The sequence below is a fragment of the Xyrauchen texanus genome, chromosome 13 (assembly GCF_025860055.1).
Source record: "Xyrauchen texanus isolate HMW12.3.18 chromosome 13, RBS_HiC_50CHRs, whole genome shotgun sequence".
In the NCBI taxonomy this organism is placed as follows: Eukaryota; Metazoa; Chordata; class Actinopteri; order Cypriniformes; family Catostomidae; genus Xyrauchen; species Xyrauchen texanus.
The window spans coordinates 41,050,143-41,065,721 of record NC_068288.1 but is presented as its reverse complement, the minus strand read 5'-3'; the positions used below and the strand labels follow the sequence as shown (position 1 = coordinate 41,065,721).

The 15,579-nt window shown below is 37.5% G+C and overlaps 1 protein-coding gene across 2 annotated transcripts in view; it reads left to right on the top strand.

The window, feature by feature from the left end:
* LOC127653926 (guanine nucleotide-binding protein G(s) subunit alpha) overlaps positions 1 to 6,511 on the top strand; it is a 48,820-nt gene extending 42,309 nt beyond the window's left edge. The window contains exons 9-12 of one of the 2 annotated variants that reach the window (XM_052140788.1): positions 262 to 382; positions 520 to 650; positions 817 to 884; positions 1,490 to 6,511. In XM_052140788.1, coding sequence (XP_051996748.1) covers positions 262 to 382; positions 520 to 650; positions 817 to 884; positions 1,490 to 1,636 — 467 coding nt within the window. In that variant the 3' untranslated portion in view covers positions 1,637 to 6,511. The remainder of the gene's footprint in view (positions 1 to 261; positions 383 to 519; positions 651 to 816; positions 885 to 1,489) is intronic. The other variant, XM_052140789.1, reaches the window with a different exon arrangement.
* The last annotated feature ends 9,068 nt before the right edge of the window (positions 6,512 to 15,579 follow it).

Below are 15,579 nucleotides of genomic sequence, written 5' to 3'. Positions count from 1 at the left end.
GGGTTTGTTCCTGGCAGACAGGAGATGCCCTAACCCTATTTTACACCATATTCACTCAATATTCACAAGGCTGTTGAGAAACGTTTAAACTGACACTAAAGCAACTATGTTTATTGTTTGATGCTGACCTTAAAATGGCCAAATAGTGAACAATATTTGCATGGCCGATATAGCGATCTATCATTACTAGTTATGTTATATTATTCGTTGTTTTGATGGATTGTTTACAGTGTATAACGTGTTATTTGTCCATGGTTACAGACGTGACCGCCATCATTTTCGTGGTAGCCAGCAGCAGTTATAACATGGTGCTCAGAGAGGACAATCAGACTAACAGACTCCAAGAGGCACTTAACCTGTTCAAGAACATCTGGAATAACAGGTAACCTGCAATACCTCGCACACAAAGTAAAGGAGGGTTTAATATGTGTTATTGAAATGTGGCTACTTTGTTTTCCTTGGTCTTTTTTGTGTGTATTTTTCAAATCACTTTTTTTTTTGTCTTTCCTCACTTTCCAGGTGGCTTCGAACAATTTCTGTTATTCTGTTCCTAAACAAGCAAGACTTGCTGGCTGAGAAGGTTTTGGCGGGGAAGTCAAAAATTGAGGATTACTTCCCCGAGTTTGCACGCTACACTACACCGGATGATGGTCAGTGAAACTTTACCTGATTCATTAGTTTACGCCATTCCTTTCGCAATATGGAAATTTACAAATATTAGCCAAAAGCTGAACCTCACTGTAGTATCTTTGGATGTCAGGCTGTCAGTTCTGTTTGTTAGATCATCTGTTTACGTCTACTTTCTCTGGTTAACAGCAACACCAGAGCCAGGGGAAGATCCACGAGTTACGAGAGCAAAATATTTCATCCGAGATGAGTTCCTGGTGAGTCATTTTTTTTCAGAGTAGTTCTGTTTTATTTCCTCGCCAAAGACAATTTACTCACAGTTCCTAAAGTAATCTAAAGTTACCAAGCAATTTTGCTTAATTATGTTTATTTACTTGCAGTTCCTACTAAAATTACTGACCAACTTTAGCTTAATTACATTTATTTACTCTCCAAGGCCAATTTAGTTGCCTTTTCTACTAAAGATACAGACCAATTTTAGCGTAATTACCTTTTATTTACTCACCAAAGCCAATTTACTCGCAGTTCCAGAAGTAACCAACGTAGCGTAATTGTTTATTTACTCCTCAAAGCCAATTTATTCGCAGTTCCTATTACAGTAACATTTCAACTTTAGCATAATTACATTTATTTACTTAACAAAGCCAATTTACTCGCAGTTCCTATAAAGTTACTGACTAACTTTAGCGTAATTACGTTTATTTACTTGTCGTTCCTAATAAAGTTACCGACCAACTTTAATGCATTTTGGAACTTGCTGGAGTGTTAATTTTGGGCCCTTCCATCACCCATTACTGTATTTGCAAGACGAATCCCTTAATTATGTAATATTCAAAGGTGTTGTGTTTTTTTCTCCTTTTAGAGGATCAGTACAGCGAGTGGCGATGGCCGGCACTACTGCTACCCCCACTTCACCTGCGCTGTGGACACAGAAAACATCCGCCGAGTGTTTAACGATTGCAGAGACATCATCCAACGCATGCACCTACGGCAGTACGAACTCTTGTGATCGCAACAGTTATGACGGGACGCAAAATCACCACCGGAACTTTCTATAGGCCACCTGCCCTTACATCATGCCCCAATATCAAACTGATGAGTCCCCACCTCTTACACATACGCACACATACTTTATGTATATATATATATATATATATATGTATATATATATATATATATATATATATATATATATACGCACGCCATGCACACACACATATGGCCTTTCTCCATCCTGAGTGTCTAGGGGCTGGGGCAATGGGATGCACTGTGTTACTGATGAAAGCATTGCTGTGATACCTGGCAAAAAAAGACTTGTTAACGCAGCCAAGGACTACCAATGTTAATAAATGGAGAAGAAAACTAAACATTTGAGAGAGGTAGGGGAGGGAGTGGGAGAAAAGAGTAAAAAATGTCCAGGACTGCTCAACTCACTCAAACTCAAGAGTCTTCTCAGGACGAGGAAGTCATTTCATACACATACAGACACATAACGCGTCCAGCTAAACTCTTGTCCCACAGTTCTATGTATGTTACACGTCAAACTGTCTTTTTCTGATCACATGCCTAACACACGTTACTTATATTGATGCACACGCACAAAACACATACACACACACACACACACACACGGTATTTTTATCCTCCACCATTTTTTGGTCCTGTCGAACGTTTAGTTCCTGTGTGAGCCTGGCTTGTCCCACCCCAACCTTTTCCCTTTCCCACCCCACAAATCTCACCCCACAGGTGGACTGGTCCCCTTGGAGGAGAGCAAAAAAAATGGACCGATACATAAAAAAAACAGAATGTAGAGCAAATTGTTTCTTTTTTTTCTGCAAAAAATGTAAAAAGGAGGGTTTGGAGGGGTTTACTGCCCCGGGTTGCTTTGAATGTGGAGTGGCGAATGACTTTAACACAAGACCCATCACATGACTGGCTTCTCGGAGAGGCGAGCGCATGCAACGCTAGATTCATGCAGAACAGTGAACTAAACACAGTGCAAAAAAATCCTATAATATATATATATATATATATATATATATATATATATATATATATATTATATTCCTGTAATAATACAAACTTTTTCTGTTTGTTGGTTTCCCCAGTTGTGTTGGTGTGTGCAGAGATGCACCATTTTAAACCACCTGTTTTTCCAAAGCACCTTTTCCCACTTGTTCTTCATGTGTCTCATTCTTTCCCCTCCCCATCTCTTTCCGTCTTCTCCCCACTGCAAAATCTTGTACACTGACATTTGGGGACTTCATCAAACCGAGGGCAAGATGAAAGTTACAGTGCGAGATGGAAGGATGTCTATCGGGTGGTGTAGTCGCTCTCTGACCCCTCTCCCCTCCCCTTTAGCCTGGCTTTTTTTGGGGGGGTCTGTCTCTTGATTTCTCTTCTGGATCATTATTATTCTTGTACAGACTGTAAAATGTATTATTTTGTACAACTTTATTGAAGAAAAAATTAACTTGTAGAAGCTCCCTGTGCCTTGATCACGACTGTATGTGTAAAATGAGCTAAGATGTAATTAAGATATGTTTCATTGCGCTGTTCGGCTCTGCCCTGCCTCCGTCAATTCCCGTGAACTCTGATCCCGCCCCGATTTGCCTGTTGCACATCAGACTCTGGGGAAGTTGCCTGTTTGTGCTGATCTTGAACCGGCCTCCCCCGTCACAACTCAAGAACTCAACTGTTGTAAGCAAAAACGCGACACTAGTTGGATCAGTGGCTGATTGCAACTTTTAGCGGTTCAACCGCGGAGTTTGGGGGAGTTACTGTCCGTCTCGTTTTTTGTTTCCCCCTCAAGTTGTTCTTTTTCATTTGTTTATCCTGTCTCTGGTTTATATTTCAGAATCCAAAATGAAACGCCTGTGTAGTACAAAGCAAGAAACATTATATACGGTATATATAAATATATATTTATATGTGTAAATATATTATTTATATATATTTGTTTGCTTTTTACAGGTTTTCTTTGCCTTTAGGGTCAGCAACAATAGTCAACATTTTTAGAGACAGGGTGTGGGGCGTTTCTTGTTCGTTTTTTTTTTTTTTTAGCTTTAATTCTGTTGAAGGAGAAAATAATCCAAATGCAAAAACATTGCTTGTCTCTTCGTTAAAAAAAAAAAAAAAAAAAAATTTAAAGATGGGGAAAACCTGTCAATGTATTAAATGTGCAAATTGTTTTGAAAGCTGCACAGTCAGATATGGGTTAATATCCCCCCTCCCATAGTATTCATGTTAATTTCTTTATATTTAAAAAGCTGCTCTACAAACTGACATACCAACAAAAGAGGCCGCCCATCACTGGACGATGACCAATCGTAACCCTTCTCTATACCACAACTTCCTGTCCTGCTTCCCAATCACGTGAAAGCAGGGGCCAGCTTTTGGTGCTCTAATGGTCCACTTTGTTACACAAAGTTTTTCTTTTCTTTTTATTTAATTGTTATTTTATACCTTTTTTTTTCTCCCCCAAATAACATCATTTGAATCAAAAAAACTCTAATGTCTTGACCGATCTGATCGGTTGTGTTTTCTGCAAAATGTGGTACAGGTGTTATTTATATACATACACATCAGCCACAAAATTAATACCACCTACCTAATATTGTGTAGGGCCCAGTCGCGCCCCCAAAACCGCGCCAACCCGCATCAGTAAAATCTAGAGAATGTTGTGTGTGAAAATCCCAGGGGATCAGCAGTTAGAGAGATACTCAAACCAGTCCATCTGGCACCTACAATCATGTCATGGTCCAAATCACTGAGATAAAAAATGTTCCCCATATTGATGATTGATGTGAACATTAACTGAAGCTCCTGACCCGTATCTGCATGATTTTATGCACTGCTGCCACACAATTGGCTGATTAGATGATGGATGATTGTTGGTGCCAGATGGGCTGGTTTGAGTATCTCTGTAACTGCTGATCTCCTGGGATTTTCAAACACAACGGTCTCTAGATTTTACTGATGCGGGTTGGTGCGGTTTTGGTGGCACAAGGGGGACCTACACAATATTAGGCAGGTGGTTTTAATGTTGTGTCTGATCGATGTGTGTATGTGTATGTATATATATATATTATTTTTGGTTAGGGGCATGGGATGAGGTGGGGTGAGATGTTAAGCTATGACATTTAGTATGTTTACTTTTTTTTTCTAGTTCAGACTCGCTGCAGCAATAAGTGAGTGAGATTTGAGTACCAAACGCCCCTTTGCCTGACTCTGTCTCTATAAGAAGTGTTTTCAGTGTATTTGTTGCTTTTTTCCATGTCTCTCACACTTACTGTACATTTTGTACAAAGATTCAAATTACAGCAGTAAAAGAAGAGTGTAACACTGTCTGAGTCGCACACGCACATGCACACACACTTTTCACAAGGCTAACTCTGTTTTTGGCCCAAATCAAACTATAAAGGATAATGTAGTTGCTCTTAACGTGATGGTGGTTCTTAAAGGTTTAATATACAATTTACCATATGTTTCTAAAACAATTAGATAAACTTTCATAATTTTGATAGTAGGTTTCAACAGTATTATGCGTGTCATTTCCTTATATAATTTCAGGAAATCAACTGGTTGGCCCGTAACTGTGGCCAGGCACGTGGTTAATCGCAATATAAGAACATAACTACATGATTGCATGTATTGAAGGAAAATTAAGATTTTCCCAGCATGGATTATGATCAAATATTTAACCCATGTTACAGTGGTGCACTGCACTTATGCTACAATTGATTGATGCTTCATTTATCATCTTATGATGGATCCATCTTATTGTTTGTAACATCTTAAGGTGTAAATAACAAGCCGCTATTGGTGTATGGTGCTATAAAAGACTCGGAGTATAATTCGTAAGGTTTAAAGCAAAAGTTTAATCTTTGTATTGTCTGTTGTGTACATGGTACCATTGCCGGTAGCAATTGGTTTGTAGTAATGCAGCTAAAAGCACCTTGAGCAGTGTAGATTCATCTATATTTTCTGTATCTTTCCGTTTTAATTAGTTTGTTATATGTTTATAGCTTTCTGATTCATAGGTTACTTCTTATGCCATCTGGTACATAATGCCGATTATGACATCCATATTGTGCTTCTATGCTCTTCACAACCAAAGCAAAAAAAGATAATTTTTAAAAGTAACCACAGTGCTTATCCAGTCAAAAATGAAGGTATTAAGTGGTTCCTTTACATAATCAAGCCACCTCACATGCATTATGATGTACTTGATGAATATGGGTATCAAGTCAGTTAAATCTGTAGGGAAGACTGCCCACAGCACAAAATATGTTCTTGTTAAGTGCAAAAAACTGAATAATTTTTGCATTTCAGTCTTGCTGCTGAAATCTATCCACATTGCAATGGGTCTCAAACATTTGTGATGGTCCCTGCAAATTAGATATTCATCTCATTTCAAATGAGTAAATGCAGAATTAAGTGGTTTTTAAGTACTGCAAATTACTTATATTGATTTAATTACTATTTAAAATAGTTAGTATTAGGCAACTCTTATTAAAGAATGTGAATGGTTTCAAATACATTCCCACTGTTTAAATGTAACAATAGTGAATCTAATGGGCTTTTAATGTTTTGCTTGTGGTACCAGTACACAAACCAGTTTCATGTAAACCACTGCATCTTTGGGTTGTGCTGCAGTCAAGAAAACAGTCTTCACCATCACCCTATTTAGGAATTATTATTTTTATTTTTTGGGGGCATTGCAAATAAAGTAACAAAAATGGCAGTTGTAGGAAGTAGTTTCAACTCACTTTGTGACGCTCTCAATGATACAGTGCACTGCAGCGACGCCTACTGTGCTGGATGTGTTCCTCGATATACTCCTATTCAGCGCCATCTGCTGGACAGACATGCATCTGATATGACAGTGAAGAGCTGTGCCATTTGCAAAGGTAATTTCATATAGTTAAAGACACAAAAGCGCCTGGTTTGAGAAATAACTTTGCTTATAATTATAGTGTACTATGGGTATACTTAAAGGGATAGTTCACCCATAATGAAAATCCTCTCATCATTTACTCATCCTCATGCCATCCCAGATGTACAAGACTTTCTTCTGCAGAACACAAACGAAGATTTTAAGACTATCTCAGCTCTTTAGGTCCATGTAATGCAAGTGAATGTGACCATAACTTTGAAGCTCCAAAAAGCACTTAAAGGCAGCCCAGAAGTAATCCATATGACTTCAGTGGTTTAATCCATGTCTTCTGAAGCGATCCAATTGGTTATGGATGAGAACAGACCAAAAATGTTCACCTTTTTCACTGTACACCTTGCCATTGCAGCCTCTAGTCATGATCATGACTTCAAGCTCGATTACACTTCCTACTGCTTTATGCATGCCCAGAATGCTAGATGGCGCTAGGAGGTGTAATCGAGCTTGAAATCTTGATCACCTTGAAGCTGTTTAGACTTTGGGACTTCTGAAGACATGGATTAAACCACTGAAATCGTATGGATTACTTATATGCTGCATTTATGTGCTTTCTGGTCACCATTCACTTGCATTGTATCTAAAAAATCTTTGTGTTCTGCAGAAGAATGGCATGAGTGTCAGTAACTGATGAGAAAATGTTGGGGCGAACTATTCGTTTGACACTTATTTCAAGAAATTTGACATCTGATCCAAAGCTTTGGAACATGTTTAAAATCTTTCTACATGCATCAAATGGTGACTTTGATAATAATTTACCAAATGCACTTAAAGGACATACAATGTGTATAACACACATAAGAACTAATCTGGACTTTTCTGACAGCTTTAGTGTTTAGACATCTATGGTGCGGCACATTACTAGATGATAACTTTCAAATGGGTTTAAACCGAATCCTCAATTGGGTCTCATTCAAATCACAGGACGATTTTGTCTGTTTGGATGAAATTCGTACACCAAAAAGCTTAACTTTTTAAATCTATTATACCAAGGATTCATGCATGAGATCAAAAATGCCTTAATCTTTGTAAAATAAAACTAAAAAGCTTATAACTATACCAAAGAAGCAGAAAAAAAGTATGTGAACCCTTTTGGATTTACCTACATTTACATTTATGCATTTGGCAGACACTTTTATCCAAAGCGACTTACAGTGCACTTATTACAGGGACAATCCCCCCGGAGCAACCTGGAGTTAAGGGCCTTGCTCAAGGACTCAATGGTGGTGACTGTGGGGATCGAACCAACGACCTTCTAATTAACAGTTGTGTGCATTAGACCACTACACCACCTCTGCATAGATTGGTCATAACATTTGATCAGATCTTCGTGTAAGTCTCAACAATAGTAAAATGGTCAGCTTTAACAGGTGAAACACTCCTCAAACAAAAATTACCGCAAACAATATATGTATATATATGTATATATATATGTATGTGTTTTATTTGTAAAAGCTTTATATTTGAAGATTACGTATAAATGCATGTTTGTATGTCCAAACAATTTGTATTTATTTTTTTATTATTAATCATTTATTTATTTATTACTACAAATAAATATAGGACACCAAGAACCCAGTAGCCAACTGATGTTTCTGTTTTTTAAGCTTAACTTAAAGGGATATTTTACCCAAAGATGAAAATTCCCTCATAATTTACTCACCCTCATGCCCTTCCAGATGTGTATGACTTTCTTTCTTCTGCACACAAATGAAAACTTTAAAAGAAAATATCTCTGTTGTTGCAATCAATGCCAGTGAATGATGGCCAGAACTTTAAAGGCCCAAAAAGCTCATAAAGGCAGCATTAAAGTAATCCATAAGACTCCAGTTGTTAAATCAATATCTTCCAAAGTACTATGATAGGTGTGGGTGAGAAACAGATCAATAGTCCTTTTTTACTATTCTACTACAGTTTTACTTTTGCCTTTTTTGACCTTGAAAGTTCAAGTCATCATTCACTTGCATTTATGGACCTACAGAGCTGAAATATTCTTCTAAACAAATATTTGTGTTCTGCAGAAGAAAGTCATACACATCTGGAATGGCATGAGGGTGAGTAAAAGATGAGAGAATTTTCATATTTGGGTGAACTATCCCTTTAAAGAGGCCACACAAATGATCATCCTCATATTTTATCATTATTGTGTTGTTGTTTTTTTCTTCTATGTTGTGGGTTGCATACTGTAAGTCCTCTTGTGAGAATCCTTCTATTTTGCAAAAGACAACAACAACAAAATTATAAGTTACATCTGCATATTTTATACACTCTTTTATAATTGGTTTTAAAAATGACAAGTTACATCTGAAATTTTTGACGAAACGGTTAAAAAATGTACATGAATTTCAGAACTTCTTATATGGTATACCGAACTTTTGCTTTTGCACTTGAGCTGGCATAGACTCAAAAATTGGTTTGAATTTGTCCATGTCATCCAGCATGATTTGATAATGTTGCGAGGAGAATTTTGTGTACTTCAATGAAATCTGACCTTTTGTACAGTGGAGCTAAAAATCATTGTAGATTATTTCATAATTTTACAGAATAGTTTTGAATTTGTTCACATTTTGAAATCCACTATTTCTAGATCACTACATTAATACAATAAAAATCATTAAAACACAGCCTATTTTTAAAATGTACACATTTGAGTTTGATAACAATCATCCATCAAAATTGAGTTGTGTAATGTTTAACAAAACGATATATATATAATTTTTCTTATGAAAGATTACTCAATTCAGTTTGATGGAATTTTATTCAATTTAAATGAGTAAATCTTAAAATGTATTAAAAATTAAAAACTAAAAAATCACATGTGCATAAGTATTCACAGCCTTTGCCATGACACTCAAAATTGAGCTCAGATGCATCCTGTTTCCACTGATCATCCTTGAGATGTTTCTACATTTGATTGGGAGTCCACCTGTGGTACATTCAGTTGATTGGACATGATTTGGAAAGGCACACACCTGTCTGTATAAGGTCCCACAGTTAACTTGCATGTCAGAGCACAAACCAAGCCATGAAGTCCAAGGAATTGTCTGTAGACCTCCGAGACAAAATTATATCGAGGCACAGATCTGGGGAAGGGTACTGAAACATTTCTGCAGAATTAAAGCTCCCAATGAGCACAGTGGCCTCCATCCGTAAATGGAAGAAATTTGGAACCACCAGGACTCTTCCTAGAGCTGGCCACCCGGCCAAACTGATCGATCGGGAGAGAAGGGCCTTAATCAGCGAGGTGACCAAGAACCCGATGGTCACTCTGACAGAGCTCCAGCGTTTCTCTGTGGAGATTGGAGAACCTTCCAGAAGAACAACCATCTCTGCAGCACTCCACCAATCAGGCCTGTATGGTAGAGTGGCCAGACGGAAGCCACTCTTCAGTAAAAGGCACATTACAGCCCTCCTGGAGTTTGCCAAAAGGCACCTGAAGGACTCTCAGACCATGAGAAACTAAATTCTCTGATCTGATGAAACAAAGATTGAACTCTTTGGCCTGAATGGCAAGCGTCATGTCTGGAGGAAACCAGGCACACTGCTCATCACCTGGCCAATATCGTCCCTACAGTGAAGCATGGTGGTGGCAGCATCATGCTGTGGGGATGTTTTTCAGCAGCAGGAACTGGGATACTAGACAGGATCGAGGGAAAGATGAATGCAGCAATGTACAGAGACATCCTTGATGAAAATCTGCTCCAGAGCGCTCTGCACCTCAGTCTGGGGCGAAGGTTCATCTTACAACAGGACAACGACCCTAAGAAGTCAAGATAACAAAGGAGTGGCTATGAGACAACTCTGTGAATGTCCTTGAGTGGCCCAGCCAGAGCCCAGACTTGAACCCAATTGAACATCTCTGGAGAGATCTGAAAATTGCTGAACACTGACGCTCCCCATCCAACCTGATGGAGCTTGAGAGGTCCTGCAAAGAAGAATGGGAGAAACTGCCCAAAAATGGTGTGCCAAGCTTGTAACATCATACACAAAAAGACTTGAGGTTGTAATTGGTGCCAAAGGTGCTTCAACAAAGTATTGAGCAAAGGCTGTGATTACTTATGTACATTTTATTTATTTTATTATTTTAATAAATTTGCAAAGATTTCAAACAAACTTCTTTCACATTGTCATTATAGGGTATTGTTTGTAGAATTTAGGAAAATAATTAATTTAATCAATTTTGGAAAAAGGCTGTAACATAACAAAAGGTGAAGCGCTGTGAATACTTTCCGGATGCACTGTAGGACAGTGTACAGAACATAATATGAATCCAAAATATGCTGAAATAATCAGTGATTGCTGCTGGCACGTGTCGTCATGATACGAATGATCGTTATAGTAACATTCGAATGTTTGCATTAAAACAGTCACTTTCTGGTTTGCGTTGAGAGAGAGAGATAGATGAGTTTGACAGAGACACTTGTGTTCTTTGAGCTTTGTTGTTAGCGTATTTTATTCCCCTCAAGGAGGATTTATTATTTTTTTCATCGCTTGAAGGCGATGACGTGGACCGATCGTCTTGTCCGGCTCCTGTAATGCTTTTGTGGCTCGAGTGGTGCGAGCGAGAATGAGGATCTACACGATGATCTGGTGAGTGTAGAGACATCCAACATTTTTATATCTTCAATATTTTATTTCTGCTGTCAAAAGTTTTGATGCCTTTGAATTCATACATCTTTTTATCTCCATGTTGTTGGATAACAATTACTACCATAGGTCTAAAACTTAGACTTCAAGATGTTTCTTCTGTATAGATATTTGTGTAACACAGGAAAACCTGTAGAAAGAGTTGTGTATTTGAAGTTGAGTACTCAATATAGATACCTGTCCTTGGGAGAGTTTCCCAATCTCTTTTGTCATAATTAACTCAATTATTTACTTTAAGTACCCCCTCAAATTTTCAGTAATAAATGCAATGAGTTTCAGAACATGTTTTTTTTTCTTGTTTTAATCTTTAAATGTGTTGGTTAGAGAGATCATTCAGACTCTTTAAGGAATTTTTGGGGTTCAATGCAAGCTTACAGACTCAATCAACTGTATTTGTGGCATAATGTTGATCACCACAAAAATGTAATTAAACTCCTCCCACCTTTCCTTAAAAAAAAAAAAGAAGCAAAAATCTGGGTAACAGTGCGGCACATTACAATGGAAGTGAATGTAAATGTCAAAATACTCACTGTTTCAAAAGTAGCCACAAGACATAACCAATATGCATGCAAACATGAGTTTAGAATCAAATCGCTTGTCATATTAAATTATACAATTTTGTTGCCATGGTAACTTGATGTCATAAACTCTGAAAGCCTACTACAAATTTACACCTCTAATAACGCACAAGTTTTAACAGAAGAATTAATGTAATGCTTTTGTAAAATTATAAGCTTCACATTTCTGCCTTTTAAACCCTCCAGAAATTGCCCCCATTCACTTCCATTGTAACTGCCTCACTGTAACAATTATTTAAAGGGAACATCTGATCAGAATATAAGCACCAGATACTCAGTGATTCTCTCTGTCTTTAGAGCTTGGATCCATGTGCTGTGGCAAATATGAAATTACACTATAAAATATTTTTGGAATGCATTCTGATCTATCAGGTATGGCAAACTCCCTTAGCCGACCTCAGATGGACCAACTCCAGAACATCCCTCAGGGTTGAAGAAGTCGTTATTTATATTAATCAGCTGATTCAACTAATTCAATTAATTTGTTACTCCACACAACCGTTTAAAATGAAACGGTGAATGCAAAAAGGTGCTCTCTCTTATACACATAACATTTTGAATCTAAAATGTAATATTGTTTGAGCACTACTTGGAGCCCAATTAATCCTAATTTAAGCTGCTGTTAAATGTTGACTGCTATAGTCCATGTTTAATTATGAGCACCATTGCATCCATCCTGAGTGTGTGGTTGACTCCGTATCCTGGGGATTTCTGGAGTCCTCCAGACCATGAATGCCTGCAGAACTTAACATTTTACATTTATTTTACATTTAAATTTATGCATTTGGCAGATGCTTTTATCCAAAGCCCTTATTACAAGGACAATCCCCCCCGGAGCAACCTGGAGTTAAGTACCTTGCTCAAGGTAAGTGTCTTACACAATGGTGGTGGCTGTGGGGATTGAACTAGCAACTTTCTGATTACCAGTTTACCAGTTATGTGCTTTACACCACCACCACTCCATCAAGATGCAAGTAGCATCTTTCTTGCATCGCCACTTTCCAGGATCTGATCTGGAGCGAAGTGCGCTTGACCTGCTGGAGTGTTTCCAGCTAAGTTCTAAAGTTGAGCTTGAAGGTACAGTGTCATTTCTGATCTTCTGGAGTAAAGCTCTGCATTCAAGGCTGAACTACTAAGAGGCCTATTTCAGTTTGGAGGACCATCTCTGTGACAACCTCTCTCATTCTCTGCAGGTGACCCCTCCACCTTCCCCTTTGCCATGCTGGAGGAATGCAGCTTGGAAAATAAATTTTCCCCTATTGAATTCTTGTCCTTCAGTCCTGCTCTGATGACTGACCAGCTAACACTCATGGATGCGGTAAGACCTCAACAAATTGACAGTCTATTCTAATGACAGGAGTCTATGTAATCTAATGTTTGAGGATTAGGGATGGGAATCTTTTATATAGCAAAATTAATTCATGCAAATGTAAAAGGCTTAAATCAAATGTAACTGGTTCCTATAACCAGACAGCTATCATTGTTTTCCACAGGAGCTGTTTGAGAGGGTTGTGCCCAACCATTGCTTGGGTGGTGTTTGGTCCCAGCGAGACAAGAAGGGGAAAGAGCACCTGGCCCCCACAATCCGGGCCACTGTTGCTCAATTTAACAGTGTGGCCAACGCTGTTATATCTGCCTGAGTAACAGTGCTCTGACACCACATCAAAGAGCGAAGCTCATTGAGCTGGATAGAGGTCGCAATGGTGAGGAACCACATGGACAATACTTTGTTGTAGGAAGACCTGACTTGCTGTTGTATCTAAAAGGCTTATTCAACAAGCAGTTTATACAGTAAAACATGTATAAACCATTTTTAGACATACTTGATTTAGAGTTTGGCATTTGGAGATCAGGGCTGAGATTTATGTAAAGAGTGGCATGCGGTTAAATGTGAGTTTTTAGTACAGTTTCAGGATGTATTTTTCATACTTGATCCACGTGCATTGGCTGTCAGTATCTGTTGCTTTTGTTTTGTATATTCTAGTAAAATTGATAGACATCTTCACTATATATAAGTGTTGAAAGCACCAAGTTATCTATAGATATCTGCACATCAGAACTTTTGGCCTTTTGAAATCCAGCTTTAAAGTTGATTTTAAACTGATATCTTTACAGGAGGGCACCTCAAAAACAGCCATCCTCAAGATGAACCACAAAGGAGCCCATAGAAAACACCGTCAGCAAAGATAAATGGTATGTACAAGAAGAGTTAGTAAAGTGATGACCGATTGACATGACAAATGGCAACAGGAAATCAGACATGTATCTTTATTTCCATTGTGTCTCTCACCTTCTTCCTGCTGTTCAGGGGGTCATATGTGGAACTGTTCCATACCTTGGAACTTTCCTTACTGGCCTTGTCATGTTAGACACAGCAATGAAAGATCATCTTGAGGTGAGGGGGATAGAGAAGACATGGACATCTGAAATGTTCTTTCAACTAGAAAATGTTATTTTGATGAAATCGGTTGCCTTTCTAAAACAGAGTCTATTATCTTTTCAGAATTGGCTGATTAATTTTGTGAAGAGGAGGAAGGTGAGTTTATGTGCACATAAATGATAATATTGTAAAGGGTGGACCAAGAAGATTATTTTGTACAAAAACAATGATTAGAACGGAGCATAATTTCTGTCTGCTTGCTATTTAGGAGTTTGAAGTAATCAAGTTCTGATGACTTACTGTTACTATAAGGTCACACAAAACCAGCACTTCTCTGAGTGGTTTAGGAGAGTAGAGACACTTAAAGAGACCTTAGTCCTTGTATCTTCTGTCTTTTTAATTTCACTAAAACAGAACACATCTCCTATGTAGAATGAAAAGTAGAAGTTAGAGAAATATGTTTTGAACTATTATAATATTTATCATGGTAGCATTAGTTTAGAAGCCTACACTTGTAAAACTGCTACTATTTAACTTTTCTAATTGAATACAAATTATATCAGCATCAACAATTGTGTGAAAATTAAATTGATAAACATACATTTCAAAAGTGTCTGTTACCATGTTGAGAATCGCTGGTTCCTCTCTACCCACTTTCTGAACTCTTGTGTCGTTTGTGTTGATTACGCCAGTCCAGAAGATTTTTAAATTGTTTTTATTGCTGAGAACATTCAACAAATTTTTTTATAAACGTATAGCACATAATATCAACAAAAATAACATTTATATAAAAAAACAACAATAAAAAATAAAACAAAATAAAAAAAAATACAGTTGTAAATATAAGAGGGCCATTATATCACATAAAAAAGATCACATGAAGAGCCTTAAAGCAGAGCAAATACTAACAGTCCTTATAGCTTTCTTATGAACAGATACTTATATCACATTTAAATAATTTTCCATTTCCTTTAAGAAGAACGATAAGACATTTGTGAAATGTGCATTTGTGAATGTAAAATTTGCTTAGGAAATTTTTTTAATTAATAACAAACCAGATATTTTCTTTTGTGGGGTCCAAGTCAAAATACCCAAATATAATATTTCTCATATGTATTGAGATGCCTGGCAAAATCTTACCTATGACAAAAACACCAATATCATTCCAAAGCTTCCGAGTGTAGTGACATGACCAAAATAAGTGTACCATTGTTTCATCAGAGTTCAGACAAAAAGAGCATGTTAAATTAATGTCAGCTCTAAATGTTTGTTTACATTTCTTAACAGGGTAAAACCTGTGCATCAGCTTAAAGGAAACTTCTTTCACTTTGTTTGTGAGAGAGAATTTTTGCTGTAAAGACCAGATTTTTTTCCAATTAAGGTTAAAAAACAAA